The sequence below is a fragment of the Phoca vitulina genome, unplaced genomic scaffold, assembly GCF_004348235.1.
Source record: "Phoca vitulina isolate PV1807 unplaced genomic scaffold, GSC_HSeal_1.0 scaffold20, whole genome shotgun sequence".
Classification (NCBI taxonomy): Eukaryota; Metazoa; Chordata; class Mammalia; order Carnivora; family Phocidae; genus Phoca; species Phoca vitulina.
The window spans coordinates 41,185,439-41,205,279 of record NW_022589723.1 but is presented as its reverse complement, the minus strand read 5'-3'; the positions used below and the strand labels follow the sequence as shown (position 1 = coordinate 41,205,279).

The following is a 19,841-nucleotide window of genomic DNA, read 5'->3' as shown; positions in this document are numbered from 1 at the left end:
ATAACCAAGATGTCGGAGATGGAATTCAGGCTAGCAATTGTGAAGACAATGGCTAGAATGGAGAAATCAATTAATGGCAACATAGAGTCTCTAAGGGCAGAAATAAAAGGTGAATTGGCAGAACTTAAAAATGCTATCAATGAGATCCAATCCAATCTAGATAATCTAACAGCTAGGGTAACTGAGACAGAAGAGAGAATAAGCGATCTGGAAGACAGTAAAATAGATAAAAAGGGGAAAGAGGAGGCCAGGGAAAAACAACTCAGAATCCATGAAAATAGAATCAGAGAAGTAAGTGACACCATGAGGCGTTCCAATGTCAGAATCATTGGAATCCCGGAGGGAGTGGAGAGAGAGAGGGCTAGAAGATGTATTTGAGCAAATCGTAGCTGAGAACTTCCCTAATCTGGGGAATGAAACAAACATTCGAGTCCTAGAGGCAGAGAGGACCCCTCCTAAGATCAAGGAAAACAGGCCAACACCCCAGCATGTAATAGTAAAACTTGCAAATCTTAGAACCAAGGAAACCATCTTAAGGGCAGTTAGGGGGAAGAGATTCCTTACGTACAGAGGGAGGAACATCAGAATAACGTCAGACCTATCCACAGAGACCTGGCAAGCCAGAAAGGCCTGGCAAGACATATTCAGGGTACTAAATGAGAAGAACATGCAGCCAAGAATACTTTATCCGGCAAGGCTTTCATTTAGAATGGATGGAGAGATGCGGAGCTTCCACGACCGGCAGAAGTTGAAAGAATATGTGACCACTAAGCCAGCCCTGCAAGAAATATTAAGGGGGGTTCTATAAAAGGAGAAAGACCCCAAGAGTGATCTACAACAGAAATTTACAGGGACAATCTATAAAAACAACATCTTCACAGGCATCATGATGACAATTAATTCATATCTTTCAATAATCACTCTCAACGTGAATGGCCTAAACGCTCCCATAAAACGGCACAGGGTTGCAGACTGGATAAAAAGACAGGACCCATTCATATGCTGTCTACAAGATAGTCGTTTTGAACCTAAAGATATATCCAGACTGAAAGTGAAGGGATGGAGATCCATCTTCCATGCCAGCGGACCTCAAAAGAAAGCTGGGGTAGCAATTCTTATATCAGACAAATTAGATTTTAAACTAAAGTCTGTAAATAAGAGACACAGAAGGACACTATATCATTCTTAAAGGGTCTATCCAACAAGAAGATCTAACAATTGTAAATATCTATGCCCCCAACATGGGAGCAGCCATCTACATAAGCCAACTGTTAACCAAAATAAAGAGTCATATTGATAACAATAGGTTAATTGTAAGGGAGCTCAATACTCCACTCTCAGCAATGGACAGATCATCTAAGCAGAAAATCAACAAGAAAACAAGAGCTTTGAATGATACAAGGACCAGATGGACCTCATAGATATTTACAGAACATTCCACCCTAAAACAACAGAATACTCATTCTTCTCGAGCGCACATGGAACTTTCTCCAGAATAGACCATACACTGGGTCACAAATCAGGTCTCAACCGATACCAAAAGATTGAGATTATTCCCTGCATATTCTCAGACCACAATGCTCTAAAACTGGAACTCAATCACAAGAAAAAATTTGGCAGAAATTCAAACACTTGGAAGCTAAAGACCACTCTGCTCAAGAATGTTTGGGTCAACCAAGAAATCAAAGAAGAACTTAAACAATTCATGGAAATCAATGAGAACGAAAACACATCAGTCCAAAACCTATGGGTACTGCAAAGGCGGTCCTAAGGGGGAAACAGATAGCCATCCAAGCCTCACTCAAAAAAATAGAAAAATCCCGAATTCACCAACTAACTATACACCTTAAAGAACTAGAGAAAAAGCAACGAACGACGCCTAAGCCACGCATTAGAAGAGAAATAATTAAAATTAGAGCAGAAATCAATGAATTAGAAACCAGAAACACAGTAGATCACATCAATGAAACCAGAAGTTGGTTCTTTGAAAGAATTAATAAGATTGATAAACCACTGGCTAGACTTATCCAAAAGAAGAGAGAAAGGACCCAAATTAATAAAATTATGAATAAAAGGGGAGAGATCACGACCAACACCAAGGAAATAGAAACAATTATTAGAAATTATTATCAACACTATATGCCAATAAACTGAGCAATCTGGATGAAATGGAGGCCTTCCTGGAAACCTATCAGCTGCCAAGACTGAAACAGGAAGAAATTGACAACCTGAATAGGCCAATAACCAGTAACGAGATTGAAGCAGTGATCAAAAACCTCCCAAAAAACAAGAGTCCAGGACCTGATGGATTCCCTGGGGAATTCTACCAAACATTCAAAGAAGAAATAATACCTATTCTACTGAAGCTGTTTCAAAAAACAGAAACAGAAGGAAAACTTCCAAACTCATTCTATGAGGCCAGCATTACCTTAATCCCCAAACCAGGCAAAGACCCCATCAAAAAGGAGAATTTCAGACCGATATCCCTGATGAATATGGATTCCAAAATCCTCAACAAAATCCTAGCTAATAGGATCCAACAATACATTAAAAGGATCATCCACCACGACCAAGTGGGATTTATCCCAGGATGCAAGGGTGGTTCAACATTCTCAAATCAATCAATGTGATAGAACACATTAATAAGAGGAGGGAGAAGAACCATATGGTCCTCTCAATTGATGCAGAAAAAGCATTTGACAAAATACAACATCCTTTCCTGATTAAAACTCTCCAGAGTATAGGGATAGAGGGAACATTCCTCAAGCTCATAAAATCCATCTATGAAAAACCCACAGCGAATATCATCCTCAATGGGGAAAAGCTGAGAGCCTTTCCCCTTAAGATCAGGAACACGTCAAGGGTGCCCACTCTCACCACTGTTGTTCAACATAGTACTAGAAGTCCTAGTAACAGCAATCAGACAACAAAAAGAAATAAAACATATTCAAATTGGCAAAGAAGAAGTCAAACTCTCTCTTTTCTCAGACGACATGATACTTTATGTGGAAAACCCAAAAGACTCCACCCCCAAATTACTAGAACTCATCCAGCAATTCAGTAATGTGGCAGGATACAAAATCAATGCACAGAAATCAGTTGCTTTCTTATACACTAACAACGCAACTGTTGAAAGAGAAATTAGAGAAACGATTCCATTTACAATAGCACCAAAAACCATAAGATACCTCGGAATAAACCTAACCAAAGAGGTAAAGGATCTATACTCTAGGAACTACAGAACACTCATGAAAGAAATTGAAGAAGACACAAAAAGATGGAAAAATATTCCATGCTCATGGATCAGAAGAATAAACATTGTTAAAATGTCTATGCTACCCAGAGCAATCTATACCTTCAATGCCATCCCGATCAAAATTCCAATGACATTTTTCAAAGTGCTGGAACAAACAATCCTAAAATTTGTATGGAATCAGAAAAGACCCCAAATCGCCAAGGAGATGTTGAAAAAGAAAAACAAAGCTGGGGGCATCATGTTGCCCGATTTCAAGCTATATTACAAAGCAGTGATCACCAAGACAGCATGGAGTGGCACAAAAACAGACATATAGACCAATGGAACAGAATAGAGAACCCAGATATGGACCCTCAACTCTATGGTCAAATAATCTTTGAAAAAGCAGGTAAAAACATGCAATGGAAAAAAGACAGTCTCTTCAATATATGGTGCTGGGAAAATTGGACAGCCACATGCAGAAGAATGAAACTCGACCATTCTCTAACACCATTCACAAAGATAAACTCAAAGTGGATGAAAGACCTCAATGTGAGACAGGAATCCATCAAAATCCTAGAGGAGAACATAGTCGGTAACCTCTTTGACATCGGCCACAGCAACTTCTTTCAAGATACATCTCCAAAGGCTAGTGAAACAAAAGCAAAAATGAACTTTTGGGACTTCATCAAGATAAAAAGCTTCTGCACAGCAAAGGAAACAGTCAACAAAACAAAGAGGCAACCCACAGAATGGGAGAAGATATTTGCAAATGACACTATAGATAAAGGGCTGGTATCCAAGATCTATAAAGAACTTCTCAAACTCAACACCCAAAAAACAAATAATCAATCAAAAAGTGGGCAGAAGAGATGAACAGACACTCCTCTGAAGAAGACATACAAATGGCTAACAGACACATGAAAAATTGTTCATCATCATTAGCCATCAGAGAAATTCAAATCAAAACCACACTGAGATACCACCTTACACCAGTTAGAATGGCAAAAATGGACAGGGAAAGAAACAACAAATGTTGGAGAGGTTGTGGAGAAAGGGGAACCCTTTTACACTGTTGGTGGGAATGCAAGTTGGGACAGCCACTTTGGAAAACAGTATGGAGGTTCCTCAAAAATTTAAAAATAGAGCTACCCTATGACCCAGCAATTACACTACTGGGTATTTACCCCAAAGACACAGATGTAGTGAAAAGAAGGGCCATATGCACCCCAATGTTCACAGCAGCCATGTCTGCAATAGCCAAACTGTGGAAAGAGCCGAGATGCCCTTCAACAGATGAATGGATAAAGAAGATGTGGTCCATATATACAATGGAATATTACTCAGCCATCAGAAAGATGAATACCCAACTTTCACATCAACATGGATGGGACTGGAGGAGATTATGCTAAGTGAAATAAGTCAAGCAGAGAAAGTCAATTATCATATGGTTTCACTTATTTGTGGAATATAAGGAATAGCATGGAGGACATTAGGAGAAGGAAGGGAAAAATGGGCGGGGGGAATTGGAGGGAGAGATGAACCATGAGAGACACTGGATCTGAGAAACAAACAGGGTTTTAGAGGGGAGGGGGGAGGGGGGATTGGTTAGCCCGGTGATGGGTATTAAGGAGGGCACGTACTGCATGGAGCACTTGGTGTTATACGAAAACAATGGATCGTGGATCACTACATCAAAAACTAATGATGTATTGTAGGGTGACTAACATAATAAAATTAAAACAAAAACAAAAACAAAAAAAAACCCAATGTTCTCTACACCCCCAAGCCCTTGATTCCAAAGTGTTAATTTTTTTGTTCTTTTCTTTTTTTTCATTTTTTGAGCTACCCTTATTTTGAGGCATAATTTACGTACAATAAAACAATTTAAAGTGTATAATTAATGAGTTTTCACAACAGTGTCTACCAATATAAGTGAAAGCACAATCGTAATGTAGAACATTTCTACCACCCCACAAAATGTTTTCATGACTCTCTGGAGTCAATCTCTCCTCCTTTGCTAGTAGCAACTATTCATCTGCTTTTTAGCACTAGAGCTTTCTGAATATCAAATTACCACAATCATACATACTCTACTGTTTCTGGATTCATTTAGCATAAATCTCTTGAGATTCTTTCATAGTGGTGAATGTATTACTAATTAATTCCTTTTTACTGTGTGTAGTGTCCTATTAGGTGGACATCACAATTTGTTTATCCATACAACAGTTGGGCATTTTACTTCTTTCCAGATTAGGGTTATTATGAATAAAGCTACTATGAACATTTGTGGACAAGTCATTACATAGGCAAATGTCTTAACTTCTCTTGGATAAATACCTAAGAGTGGGATTGCTGGGTCATATGATAAGCATGTGTTTTAACTTTTACCAATATATTTACAGAAGGGGTCATTCCAATGTGTATTTCTACCAGCAAACTATGAGAGGTCCAGTGGCTTTAGAACTTGAAGAGTGTCTTAATTTCCTTGTACTTGTGAATTTCCAGATTTCCTTGTGTTACTGATTTCTAACTTCATTTCCTTGTGATAAAAATGCCATGTATGATTTCAATATTTAAAAATTTATGAAAACTTGTTTTGTGGCCTAATATATGGTCTATGTTGGAGAATATTCCATGTACACTTGAGCAAAGTATGTATTCTGCTGTTTTTGGTGGAATGTTCTCTATACATCTTTTGGGTCTAGTTGGCTTGTAATGTTGTGTAAACCTTATTATTTCCTTGTGGATCTTCAGTCTAGTTGTCCTATCCATTCTTTAAAGTGGGGTACTCCAACTAGTACTGTTGAATTATCTATGTCTCCCCTCAATTCTGTCAGTTTTTCCTTCATATATTTTGGGCTCTGTTAGGTGCATACATGTTTGTAATTATTATATCTTTTTGAAGGATTCACCCTTCCATGATTATATAATGTCTTTCCTTTCTATTGCACAATTTTTGTCTTAAAGTCTATGTTGTATGACATTAACATAGTTACTTCATCTATATTATTTTGTAGAGGTACTCTCTGCATAAAATATCTTGCAATCCTTTTCACATTAAACCACTTGGGTTCTTATATTTGAAGTCAGTCACTTGTTAAAAAACATATAATTGAATCATTTCTAAAAATCCACTCTGTCTTTAACCAGAGTATTTAATGTGTGTAGTGTGTGTAGTGTCCTATTAGGTGGACATCACAATTTATCCATACAACAGTTGGGCAGTTTACTTCTTTCCAGATTAGGGTTATTATGAATAAAGCTACTATGAACATTTGTGGACAATAACTGATGAGGACTGATTTTCTTTTGTCATTTTGCTATTTCCTATACATCTTTTTTCCTTCAATTTCTCCTTATTACTGCTTTGTTTTGTGTCAGATATTTTCCAGAGTACCATTTTCATTCCCTTCTCATTTCCTCTAGCATAACTAAATTTGGAAAATTTCCACCCATAATTTCCTCAAATATTCGTTCTGCCCTTTTTTTCTCTCTACTCTCCGAGACTTCCTTTCTGTATATGTTGGTCCATGCGTCTTTCAAACTCTGTTCATTTTTTCATTCTTTTCCCCTTCTGTTCCATGGAGATAATCTCAACTGACCTGACTTCAAGTTCACTAATTCTTATTTCTACTTGCCCAAATTAGCTGTTCAATTCTTCAAGTGAATTTTTCATTTCAGTCACTGTTTTTTCAATGACAAAATTTCTATTCACTTTTTTATAATTTTAATTATATGTATTAAAATATAAATATAAATTTAATATAATATCATCATTACTATTCCCCAGTTGGTTAGATATTGTTCTCATGGGTCCTTTAGTTCTCTGGGCATATTTTAACATTTTAATTTAAAGTCTTTGTCTAGTAAGGCCAATGTCTGGGTTTCCCCTGGACACTTTCTATTAATTTTTTTTCCTGTGTATAAGCTAACTTTCTTTTTGTTTGAACGCCTTGTAACTTTTTGTCAAACAAAAACGAGACATCTTAAATATTATAGTGTGGCAACGCTGAAAATCAAATTCTCCTCCTTTGACAGGGGGTGTTTTTCTTGCTTGATGTAGTTTTATATATTTGTTTAGTAACCTTTCTGAACTGATTTTCTGAAGTTTGTATTCTTTGTCATTATGGCCACTGAAGTCTCTGTTCAATTAGTTTAGGGATCAACTAGTGATACAAGTGATTTCCTTAAACACCTGGAATGACAAAAAAAAAAAAAAGTCTTAATCTAATTATTTGTAAATCAGCTGTGTGTGTGGTTGAGGCAAAGTGACAAAACTCTGGCAGTTTACAACTCTTACTTAGTCTTCATTTCCTACTGCATAGAAGCCTCATGGTCAGCCAGAGACAAGACCTCAGGCACTTCTCAGGTCTCTTCTGAACATGCATCCAGCCCTTGGTATGCATGTGGCCTTCTAGATTTTTCAGAGTATATGGGAGCTCTTCAAAGCCCTTATTACTCAAAGCATTTCAATCCTCAGCCTCCCCCACCCACCCCCTACAAGCTTTTTGATTAGTCTATCGTTTGCTCTGTTTTTCCTGCTTGACTATAATGACTAATATATTTGCCTTTAAATTGTTTTTGACAATTGCCCCTAGGTAGCCTCCCCAGCTCTGGGAGAATTCTGAGTTAGATGAAAGAAAGGCAACATCCTTCACAGAACCATCAAACAGGTCAAAACAACTATACAACCTTGAATGTAAGGTCAGATGTGCACACTCCAGTACTAGGTACCTGTATCAGGGACGCAGGTGGTTGTCTTCAAAGATGCTGCTGAGCTGAGGAGTGGAAGATGGAATCAGGGTAAATTAAAATGCCATTAAACACTCTTAATGACATTCTGATAATGAGTAAATGCCCTAATCAAAAAACATAAGATGACAGAGTAAATACAAAAACAAGACCCATTTATATGCTGCCTACTCATTTCAACCTAAAGATACCTGGAGATTAAATGTGAGGAGATGGAGAAACATTTATCATGCACATGGATGTCAAAAGAAAGCCAGGGTAGCAATACTTATACCAGACAAAACAGACTTTAAAAAAAGACTATAACAAGAGACAAAGAAGGACACTATAAAATAATGAAGGTGACAATCCAATAAGAAGATAACAATTTTATGGGGTGCCTGGATGACTCAGTCAGAAGAGTATGCCACTCTTGATCTCAGGGTATGATTTCAAGCTCCACATTGGTTGTAGATATTACTTAAATAAATAAAGTTTAAAAGAAAAGAAGATACAATTTTAAATATTTATTCACCCAATATGGGAGCACCCAAATACATAAAACTTAATAACAAACATGAAGAAAGTAATTGATAGTAGTAATACAATGATAGTAGGGAACTTTAAAACCCCACTTACATCAATGGACAGATCATCTAAATAGAAAATCAACAAGGAAACAGTGGCTTTGAATGACACACTGGACCAAATGGATTTAACGGATACATTCAGAACATCCCATCCTAAAACAGCAGAATACACATTCTTTTCAAGTGCACATGGAACATTATCCAGAACAGATTATGTATTAAGACATAAAACAAGTCTCAACAAATACAAAAAGATTTAGATCATAACATTCATCTTTTCCATCCACAACCCTATCAAACTAGAAATCAACCACAAGAAAAAAATCTGTAAAGAGCACAAATAAATGGAGGTTAAAAAATATGCTACTAAACAATGAATGGGTCATTGAAGAAATCAAAGAAGAAATTAAAAATTACATGAAAACAAATGAAATTGAAAACACGATGGTCAAAAATCTTTGGGATGACAACATGCATTCATGATAAAAGCCCTCAAAAGGGTAGAGGGGCTATATCTCAACATAATAAAGGCCATATACGAAACTATCATCCTCAACAGGGAAAAATAGAGAACTTTTCCTCTAATGTCAGGAACATGACAGGGATGTCCACTCTTACCACTGTTACTTAACACAGTACTGGAAGTTCTAGCCTTAGCATTGATATGACAAAAAGAAAGAAATAAAAGGCATCCAAATCAGCAGGGATGATGTCAAACTTTCACTATGTGCAGATGACATGATACTCTAGATAGAAAATCCAAAAGACCACAAAAAAACTGCTGGAACTAATACGCAAATTCAGTAAAGTTGCAGGATATAAAACCAATGTACAGAAATCTGTTGCATTTCTATACATCAAAAATAAAGCAGTAGAAAAGAAATCAAGGAATCAATCACATTTACAATTGCACCAAAAACCATAAGACACCTAGGAATAAACCTAACCAAAGAGGTGAAAGATCTGTACTCTGAAAACTACAGAACACTTATGAAAGAAATTGAAGATGACACAAAGAAATGGAAAAACATTCCATGCTCATGATTGGAAGAACAAATATTAAAATGTCTATACCACCCAAAGCAATCTATACATTTAATTCAATCCCTATCAAAATACTACCAGCATTTTTCAAAGAGCTAGAACAAACAATCTTAAAATTTGCATGGAACAACAAAAGACCCCAAAAAGTCAAAGTAATCTTGAAAAGGAAAAGCAAAGCTAGATTCATCACAATTCTGAACTTTAAGTAATATTACAAAGCTGCAGTGATCAAGACAGTATGGTACTGGCACAAAAATAGACACATAGATCAATGGAACAAAATAGAAAATCCAGAAATGAACTCACAACTATATGGTCAACTATTCATTGAAAAACCAGGAAAGAATATTCAATGGAAAAAAAGAAGTCTCATGTACCATACTTTACTCGATCATCTACTTATTATTGGCTATTTAAACTGTTAATCAAATTTTTCCTCTTATGACTACCAACACAATGAACATTCAGACTATTTTAATATTGCTTAAAATGCGTACTCCCAGTCTAAGACAATATCTAGGGCATAAAGAACTTAATAAATACAAGCCACTTTTTGTTTATACATATTTCTTTTTATAATCACCATCGTTACTATAAGTAGCCTTCCCTGACTACCCAGTCATAATGAAGTTTATTTCCCTAGAATTCACCTAAATACTTATTTGTACCTTTCTTCTGCTACTTTGGACACGTTGTCTCATGTAAGAGTTATTTATATGTAATTTACCTCTATTAATACTTTATGTTCTATTCACTTTTCTTTGAAGATAATGCAAATATTTGAATAATGGGTTGAATGGATCCCTTAAGACACATATAAAGGATGCAAAATGAGTGTAAAAAACAGTTTTAAAATTAGATTTAATATTAGGTTTCACCTTAAAGTTCTAAATCAGAATCCTGTAATAGTTGTTAGCCCTTATGTCTTTCTTCTGCCTCTACTCTGCTCAACTTAGGTCTCCATGGCCATGTAGGTTCACTGGTCAACTGTCAGCCAAGGCTTAACCCTATTCAATTCTCAAACAAACACAGATTCAAGATAAACTCTGTGTATGTCTGTCTGTGCATCTATATCTGAATTTACACCGAAACATAAACATATACGTGGACAGATAGCTATTCACTTTTTTTTCTCATATATTCATTTATATGTATACATTCCTGTATCTATAGATATATATAGATACACATAGACACACACTCCTCATTCTCCCCTTGCATCATTTCAGAACATCTTCTTGAAAGTCAATTATTCTCAGAGATAAGGATTCTGTTAGCCTAACGATTACCAGTGGACATTGAAGGTGATATGCAAGCTGCCAACACTGCAGACACAGGTCTGGCCATATACAGTGAAAAACCTATGAATCCAAATGTTGCTCTAGGTAGCAGCTCTCTATGTTACTCCATTCCTACCTCCATTCAAACTCCAGATCAATGACACTCTGTTCCACAAATCTAGTTTCTTGCTTAATGTCATCATGCTTCTGTCCTAAAACTCAGTCTAGTGATTAGAGCTTTACTGCCTATCTTGCTTTTCTTGGTCCTCTGTGCCAAATGATGGATCCTTTCCACTTAAACTTCAGCAGTAAAGTTCTGACTGTTCGTATGGACTCCTCTTTCAGAAGAAAATCTGCCTGAATGTAAAAACTTTAAGGAAACACATGCACTCTCACAGTTCTTCATCCATGAATAAGTCATATAGAACCCTACTAATTAGTTTTAGAACACATACCCACAATATAAACCACCTGCTAATTCTGGCTTTGCCATTAGACAGTGTCCCTCATCTAGCTGGCTAAAGGAAAACCAAATATCCAGTTTTACATCGTCTTGAATCGGGCTTCTACAACCTTACCTTCACTAACTCTACCATGAAACCTGGAACAGACCATCCTGCCTCAAGACTGAACTCTGATTTATGGAAGCAATACTCATAGTTCTTTTATCCATTTTTAAAACGCCAAAGAAATCCTAGTGATATGAACACTAATCCCACAATCCAATCTCATCTAATTCTTTGTAACAAATGTTTGTTGAAAACATACTGGGTGCCAGCAACAGAGACAAAAATCCTTATGAAGTTTATATTCTAATGAGAGAAAAACAAAGTGTAAATAATAATTAAATAAATAGGATTTTAGATGATGGTAAGTGCTACAGCAAAAAAGAACTGGGGAATGCTGCTAATGCTGCTTGACAATTTTGTTTTCAGTCACTACAGACTAATATCATACTGGCCCTTCTGTTATGAACAACAATGAAAATTCCTAAAGCATACGGAATTACTGATTTTCATGTATAGACAACTGGTAGCCTAGGACAATATTCCCTGAGCAAAAGGAAACAAATTAACTAGGTCCCATGATTACTTCATCTTTTGCCTGAAGGCACTTTCCAAACAGCTATATATGAGGGGAAAGAGGTAACCAAAACAGAGGATGTAAGGGTGAGCCAAGGAGACAGTTGGCATTTATGCACAGAGAAAGAGAGAAGGGATGTGTGCAACGAAGGTCCAGAAATCTCCAAAGGTCCTCTTTAAGTCTTTGGCCATATTAACTTATGAATAAGCATGGCAAGACTTCCCACAGCAGAGGAAAGACCAACTACCAAGGAACTGTAAGCTGAACAATTACCAGAGCTTGCATAAAGCTGAGACATGTTTGAGTTTCAAATGCTATATTACAAATATTTATTGAACGCTCTAGTCATTCAGTGGAGACTTTACAAAGGCCAAACATTTAGGAGTAGGGCCAATCTAGCTCTAGAATTAAAGGTTACTCAAAACCCACCTCACAAAACTTAAAATCAAGGCATGTAACCTGTATGACAGAATAAAATTCCACATTCTATTAAGAAAAACAACAAAATCCAAACGTACAATAACATAGAGCTCATACTGCCCAATGAAAGGATAAAAATAAAAATAGTAGCAACAAAATTACTAGGCATAAATAACAGGAAACATACTTGTATTGGGGAGAAAAATCAGTCAATAAACAATTTCAGATGGAGAAATTGTAAGTATGATGGACTTCAAATAAATTCATAAATATGTTAAAGGAAACCATAAACATAAAAAAGAACAAATCAGAATTAGAAAGAGATAAACTGAAACTATAATAAAGAACCAAAAGGGACTCAGAGAGATGTGAAATGCAACATATAAAATGAAAAATTCAGTGGACAATTTTAATAGCAGATGACAAACAGCAGAAGAAAATATCATATAAGGCAACAGAACTATCCAAATTGATGCAGAGGAAAAAAAAATGACTTGTGGAACATCAAACACTCTATTTTAAGTGCAACTGAAATCCCATAAAAGAAAAAGAAATAGTCTGGCATAGAAAAAAATTTTTGAATAAACAGTGGTCAAATTTTTCTAAATTTGAGGGAAAATATAAACTCACAGATTCAAGAAACTTAATGAACAGCAAGCAGGAAAAACAGAAAGAAAACCGTATCAAGGCATATTATAATGAAATTGCTTAAAACCATCATATGAAAAATATACTAAACAGCCAAATGAAAACAAGAAATACTGTATATAGTAAAAAAAGGATTAGAATATGTGCTGCCTTCAGGCAATGAATCGTGGAACACTACATCGAAAACTAGTGATGTAATGCATGGTGATTAACATAATCATAAAAAAGTAAAAATAAAAAGAATATGTGCTGCCTTTTTTTTTTTTTTATTTTATTTAAATTCAAGTTACTTAACACATAGTGAATTATTAGTCTCAGGCATTGTGTGCTGCCTTTTAATCAGGGAGAACCCAAGCATAAGACTAGAACAAAACTGTCAAGTACTGAAAGAAAAAAACCATTATCACATAATTCAACATCAATCAGGAATGAAAGTCAAATAAACATTTTCAGGCAAACAAATGATAAGAAAATCTATTGCCAGCAGACCTGCAATATAAAAACTGTTAAAGGAAGTAATTCACGTGAAGAGAAAAGTTAAGAGATAGAACCGGAGAACTACATGAAAAAATGAAAAGCACAGGGAATGGTTTTGTAAATTATGGTAAAGATAACTGAATAACTAGAAGAAAAATTAAAATTATAGTGGGATGTGCGATATACATATAGAAGTAAAATATAAGGCAATAACAAAAGACAAGAGAAGATAGATACTACTGTAAGATTCTAAACTTGTAACTGAAGTGGTTTTATATTATATAGTTTTCATGTGACAGTTTAAGGTTACATATTTTAAGCGAAGCAAACACTAAAAATAAAGTAGTAGAGATACTAAATCAATAAAGGATAGAAAATGGAATACTAAAAAAATAATCCAAAAGGGAGGCAGAAAAGAAGAAAAAACGGAACAAACAACTGATGAACAGATGAGAGTGAAGCAGTACGCTTACAACAACCACAGCAATAATTTCATTAAATGTAAACTGATGAAAACCCGCAAATACTAGACTGTCAGAAAAGACAGAAAAGAAGACTCACATATGACAATTTTAAGAGGTGGACAAAAATATATAAAGAGATGAAGTTATAAGAATAAAACTAAAAGAATGGGAAAAGATGTATCATGAAAATACTGAGTGGAAATGATGATACTAATATTAGATAAAATAGACTTCACCATAAGAAATATTACCAAAAAAAAAGAAGGACACTTTATAATGGTAATGGGATCAATTTTTCAAGGAGATAAAATAATACTAAATTTGTATGTATTTATCAACAAAGCTTCAAAACTTGAAGCAAAACTGGAAAATACTGAAGTGTGAGATATAAGTGTGAAATAATTGGAAATGTGAATATTCTTCTTTATGTAACTGATACAATATGAAATAGACAATTATTAGAGATACAAGTGGAAGACTTTAACAGCACTATTACCCAACTAGACCTAACTGACATTATAGAAACTACACCTACCACAAAAAATATGTACATGCTCTTCAAGTAAACATGCAACACTGACCAAGACAAACCAGATGCTGGGCATAAAACAAGTCTCAATAAATTTAAAGGAATTGAAATTATGCACAGTATCTTCTCTCACCACAGGAAATTAAATATCAAGACAAAAAGATATCTGGAAAGTTCCCAATTATTTGGAAATTTAGCACTTACACTTCTAAGTAACCAATGGGTCAAAGAATTTGAAGTGAAATTGGAAAATATTTTGTACTGAATAAAAAATAAAACACAACATATAAAATATGTGGGACATAGCTTAGAGAGAAATTTATAGCTGTAATTGCATATATTAGAAAAGGAGTCTGGTTTCAAATCAGTAATCTTAAGTTTTTACCTTAAGAATCTAGAGGGAAAAACAAAATAAATACCAAGTAAACACGGAAAAAATAACTAAAAACGTAAGTGAAATAGAAAAAATAAAAGTCAATGACAGCAAAAGTTCATTCTTGAAAAGATTAATAAAGCTGATAAATTCCTGGCCAGAATAATCAAAGAATAATTATAATTCTCAGAAATGAAAAAGGGGGTATTACTATAGATCCTTACAGTTTTAAAAAGACAAAAATTTTTAAAGACTTTATTTTTTATAGAAATTTGAGGTTCACAGAAAAATTAAGAGAAGGTACAAAGATTCCCCTACATACCTGCTGTCCCACACATGCTTAGCCTCCCCTAAGGTCAACATCTCCAGGTAACACAATACCTTAATGTGAAAAACTAATTGCTTTCTCCCTAAAAACAGGACCAAAACTTTTTTTTTTTTTAAAGATTTTATTTATTTGACAGAGAGAGAAACAGTGAGAGAGGGAACACAAGCAGGAGGAGTGGGAGAGGGAGAAGCAGGCTTCCCGCCAAGCAGGGAGCCCGATGTGGGGCTTGATCACAGGACCCTGGGACCATGACCTGAGCCGAAGGCAGACGTTCAATGACTAGAGCCACCCAGGCACCCCAGGACCAAAACTTCTGTTCAAAATTTTGCTGAAGATGCAATGCAGTGCCATAGACAATGAAAAGAAGTAAACAGTATATAATTGAAAAAAATTTTTTCTCAGATATGTTTATGTACATAAAGAAATCTTATAAATTCACAAAGCTATTAGAGCTCATAAGTCAATATGGCAAGGTCTGAGTATATAAGGTTAATATGCAAAAATCAAATTGTTTCTATATACTAACAACAACAAAAAAATGAAGTAAAATTATTTTCAATAGCATCAAAAAACTAAAAATGCTAGGGATAAATTTAGTAAGATATTTGTAAAGCTTCTACACTGAAAATTACAAAATATTACTAGAAGCTAAACACCTTAATCATGGGTGGAGGACCCAACACTATCAGATAGAGATGTCAGTTCTTCCTAAGCTGATCTGTAGATTCAATGCAACCCCAATCAAAATCCTAACTGGCTTTTTTATTTTAGAAACTAAAAATTGATCTTAATATTTATGTGAAAACAAAAGACCTTGGAAAAACAAAACAATTTCAAAAAAGAAAACAAAGTTGGAGGACTTCTACTTTATTTCAAGACTTACTATAAAGCCATGGTAATCAAGACAGTTTGAAGATAGATGAATATATCAATGAAATAGAACTGACCAGAGAGTCCAGAAATGGATCTACACTTCAAAGGCTGATTTCTATTTTTTATCAAGGTTTTAAAATAAAAGAATGGAACAGTCCAGAAACAGACTCACACACAAAGGGAAGAGTTTTTCTTTCTTTCTTTCTTTTTCTTTCTTTCTTTCCTTCCTTTCTGTCTTCCTTTTTTTTTTTTTTTTTACACAAAGTGCTAACAGTATAATGGAAAAAGAAACCTTTTCAGCCAATAATGTTGGAACAACTGGCTACCTACATGGAAAAATAAACTTGGACTAATGTTTCATATCATACCCATTAATTTATTTGAGATGAATCATAAGCCTAAATGCAAAAATAAAACTTACAAAGCTTCTAGAAAAAAATACAGGAGGATTTTTACCTTTGTTCAGAGACCTCTTAGAACCCAAAACCCTAAAATAGACATCATCACAAGTAAAAACCTTTGCTTGTCAAAAGCTATCTTAAAGAAAGTGTAAAAGGCAATTTCCAGACTGCAAGAATAAATTTGTAATACACACATCTGACAACGAACTTGGTGGTCAGAATATATAAACAACTCAGAAGTAAGGTGACAACTCAACTTTTAAAATAGGCAAAAACCTTCAACAGACACATAAAGAAAGATACTGAATGGTTAAAATGCACATGAAAAAATGCTCAAGATATATTATTAGTCACTAGGAAAATGCAAATTAGAACTACATTGAGGTACTTTGACACTCCTGCTGAAATAGGCTAAAATTTTTAAAAATTAACAATATCAAGTGTGTACTGGCAAGACTATGGAGCAACTGGAAGTCCCACATATTGCTGATAGGAGTGTAAAAGAGTACAACCACTATGGAAAACGATGTGGTATTCCACTTCTAGGTATTTACCCAGGACAAATGAAAACTCATATACACTCAAAGATTTGAGGGGAGCTTAATTTATAAATGCCCAAAACTGGAAACCCAAAAGTCTATCAACAGATGAATAAATAAAAATTGTAGGATATGCACACAATGAATATGTACAATAATAAAAAGAATCAAAGTACCTACACGCAACAACACTGATATATCTCAAAAATAGTACACTTAGTAAGCTAGCCACAGGGGAGTTTGATTTCATTGGTATGCCTTTCCTGAACAGGAAAAAGTAATCTGTAATGATAGAAAGCAGGTCAGTGATTACCAAGGGCCAGAGGTGGTACGAAACTGACTGGAAAGAGGCACAAAGACAATTTTGATAGGAGTATGGATTACATGGAATATCTAGATTTGTCAAAAGTCAACAAACCATACTGGATATCTCCACATTTCACTTAAATAAATCATACTGCAATGAAGAATAAAATCTATAGATATAGGTAGGTATGTATAAAAGGGATATATATGTCAAAATATTAGCAACAGAATTATAGGTATTTTTTCCTATAATTTTAAGGTTTTGTTTAATAAATTACCACTACTTATGTTTCAAAAAACAAAAGTCAAGCTCTTGAGGACAGCCTCACCAAAAAGGGAACATGTGAGCAAAGACCAGGAGGACATAAGGGAGATGGGTGTATGGATATATGTGGGAAGAGGAAACCTGAGGTTTTGAGCAGAGAAGTGACATGATCTAACTTACATTTTAATACTCTGGCTAGAGTATTTGGAATAAACTGCAAGGAGGCAAGGGCAGAAACAAGGATACTAGTCACAGAGCTACTGCAGTAATTCAGGCGAGAGATGACAAAGGATTGGGTTCAGGGGAAGCAGTGAAGTTAGAGAGACGTAGTCAAATTCTGAATATATTTTAAATCAAGCTAACATTATTTGCAGTTGGACTGGATGTGAGGTGTGGGAGAAAGAGAAAAGTCAAGGATAACTTCAAGAGTTTTGGCATACAAAGCTAGAATAGAGTATCCCTTTACTGAGACAGAGAAAACTATGGGACAAAGAGGGGTTTTGGAGAATGGGGTGAGGGAGAGAACAGGAGTTTGTATTTGAATAAAATTGAAGATATTAAATTGGTGGTCATCACTAAGTAGAGGATATTTAGAGACACAGGACTGGGGGAGCTTAGCAAGGCAATGTGTACACAGAGGAAAAAAAGAACTCACAAAAATGGGCTGTATGTATTTCAGTGTCAGGAGGTCAGCAAGTTCTTAGCATAACTAGAAATGAAGGTCAGTAATACCTTCAAGTATACTGTGAAACTATTTTGAGAAACTTAGAGGAATCTCAAAAAATAAATTCTTTGCTTGAATGAGTACTCTGCAAGTTTTCGTTGATTCTGGAAGATGAAACGGACACCTTTAACTACAATCTGAAATTGGAAAGCGATAACCACCATTCACCTTCTAGAACTATATTTCTATAATGCCATGGGTCAAGCTTCTCCAACTTTCAAAACATTTGGTAATAAAGGTAAAACAACATATTTAGATTACCTTCCCCCAAATAGCACAAAATTATCTACTACAGAGGAACTACATTTGTGTCCTGAATAAGACTCATCAGTCATCAGGTGATGCTCAAAGCATGTGAGGTAATGATATACTTACTACACAGCTGTCTGATCCTCAGATGTTACTTTGGAGGCTGATGATAAACTACAGGTCTGACAACTCACTTTCCATTTCAAGATATTTCTTGAACTTTTCTTATTGTGACAGGCAACCAAATTGATTAAACCTAGTCATGGGATTTGACACTACAGCCAGCAGACTTCTATTTGTTGATTGCTATTGATTTTCTTTGATACCTCATTTAAAAATCAATAGTTGGAAAGAAAAATAGGCTTAGTTTACACATACTTAAACATACTACTGTATGCTGGAGGAGGCACAAGTTTGGCAGGGCTTTGGTATCCAATTATAAGAAGAGCTCTTAACAGGTGAAAGCAAGGGCTTTAGATCGATACACAGTTTTCTTTCTCAATCAAAGAAAGTGGCTATAAATTAGGCTCATCAGTATTATTTTCAAGGCTTTCTTAAAGCAAACAAGTTTAAACTTTTGTGCCGGGCAGCGGGTCTTCCTTAGATTTACATTAAAAAGGATATATCACTAACAGTTTCTGTTTTGTTTTGTTTTTAAGGATATTTATGGTACCTGGAGTTCATCCGGGCTTTTATCTTTTTGGCTTTTTTTTTATTTTTCTGCCGCTCTTCTCCGTCTTTCAAAGGCTCTGGTAGAGCTGCACTTTCAACCACAATGTCAATAATATACTTCTTTAAAGAAAGATGCTCCTGCAAGATAAATAAATAATGATGATGATGATGATGCTGGTTAAAGAATAACATAGCATTGCTACAGACTACAGTGAGTATAACAGTATATAGATGAAAGTAAAAGTAATCTTTATGAAACTCTGGTTTTCACAATTGCTTTGGAAAACACTGAAGAAATTGTTTTACTTAAGATTTCATTGACTTAAGGAGGGCACATGATGTGATGAGCACTGGGTGTTATATGAAACTGATAAATTATTGAACACATCTGAAACTAATGATGTACAAGTTGGCTAACTGAATTTAAATTAAAAAAAGGATTTCATTGACTTATCAAACCTTTGCTGCACATCAGCTGTGATAAATGCTAAGGATATAAGGACATATGCCTGTTCCTCACAACTACACAGTGTAGAAAGAGAGGTTTAAAACACACAAACACACACACACACACACACACACACACACACACACCTACAATATCAAC

At 35.1% G+C, this 19,841-nt stretch overlaps 1 protein-coding gene across 13 annotated transcripts in view; it reads right to left on the bottom strand.

The window, feature by feature from the left end:
- The window catches only part of SCAPER (S-phase cyclin A associated protein in the ER), a 528,946-nt gene that overhangs the window by 264,439 nt on the left and 244,666 nt on the right, over positions 1-19,841 (bottom strand). For all 13 annotated transcript variants that reach the window (XM_032417309.1, XM_032417312.1, XM_032417306.1 and 10 more), the window contains one exon: positions 19,236-19,372. In XM_032417309.1, coding sequence (XP_032273200.1) covers positions 19,236-19,372 — 137 coding nt within the window. The remainder of the gene's footprint in view (positions 1-19,235; positions 19,373-19,841) is intronic.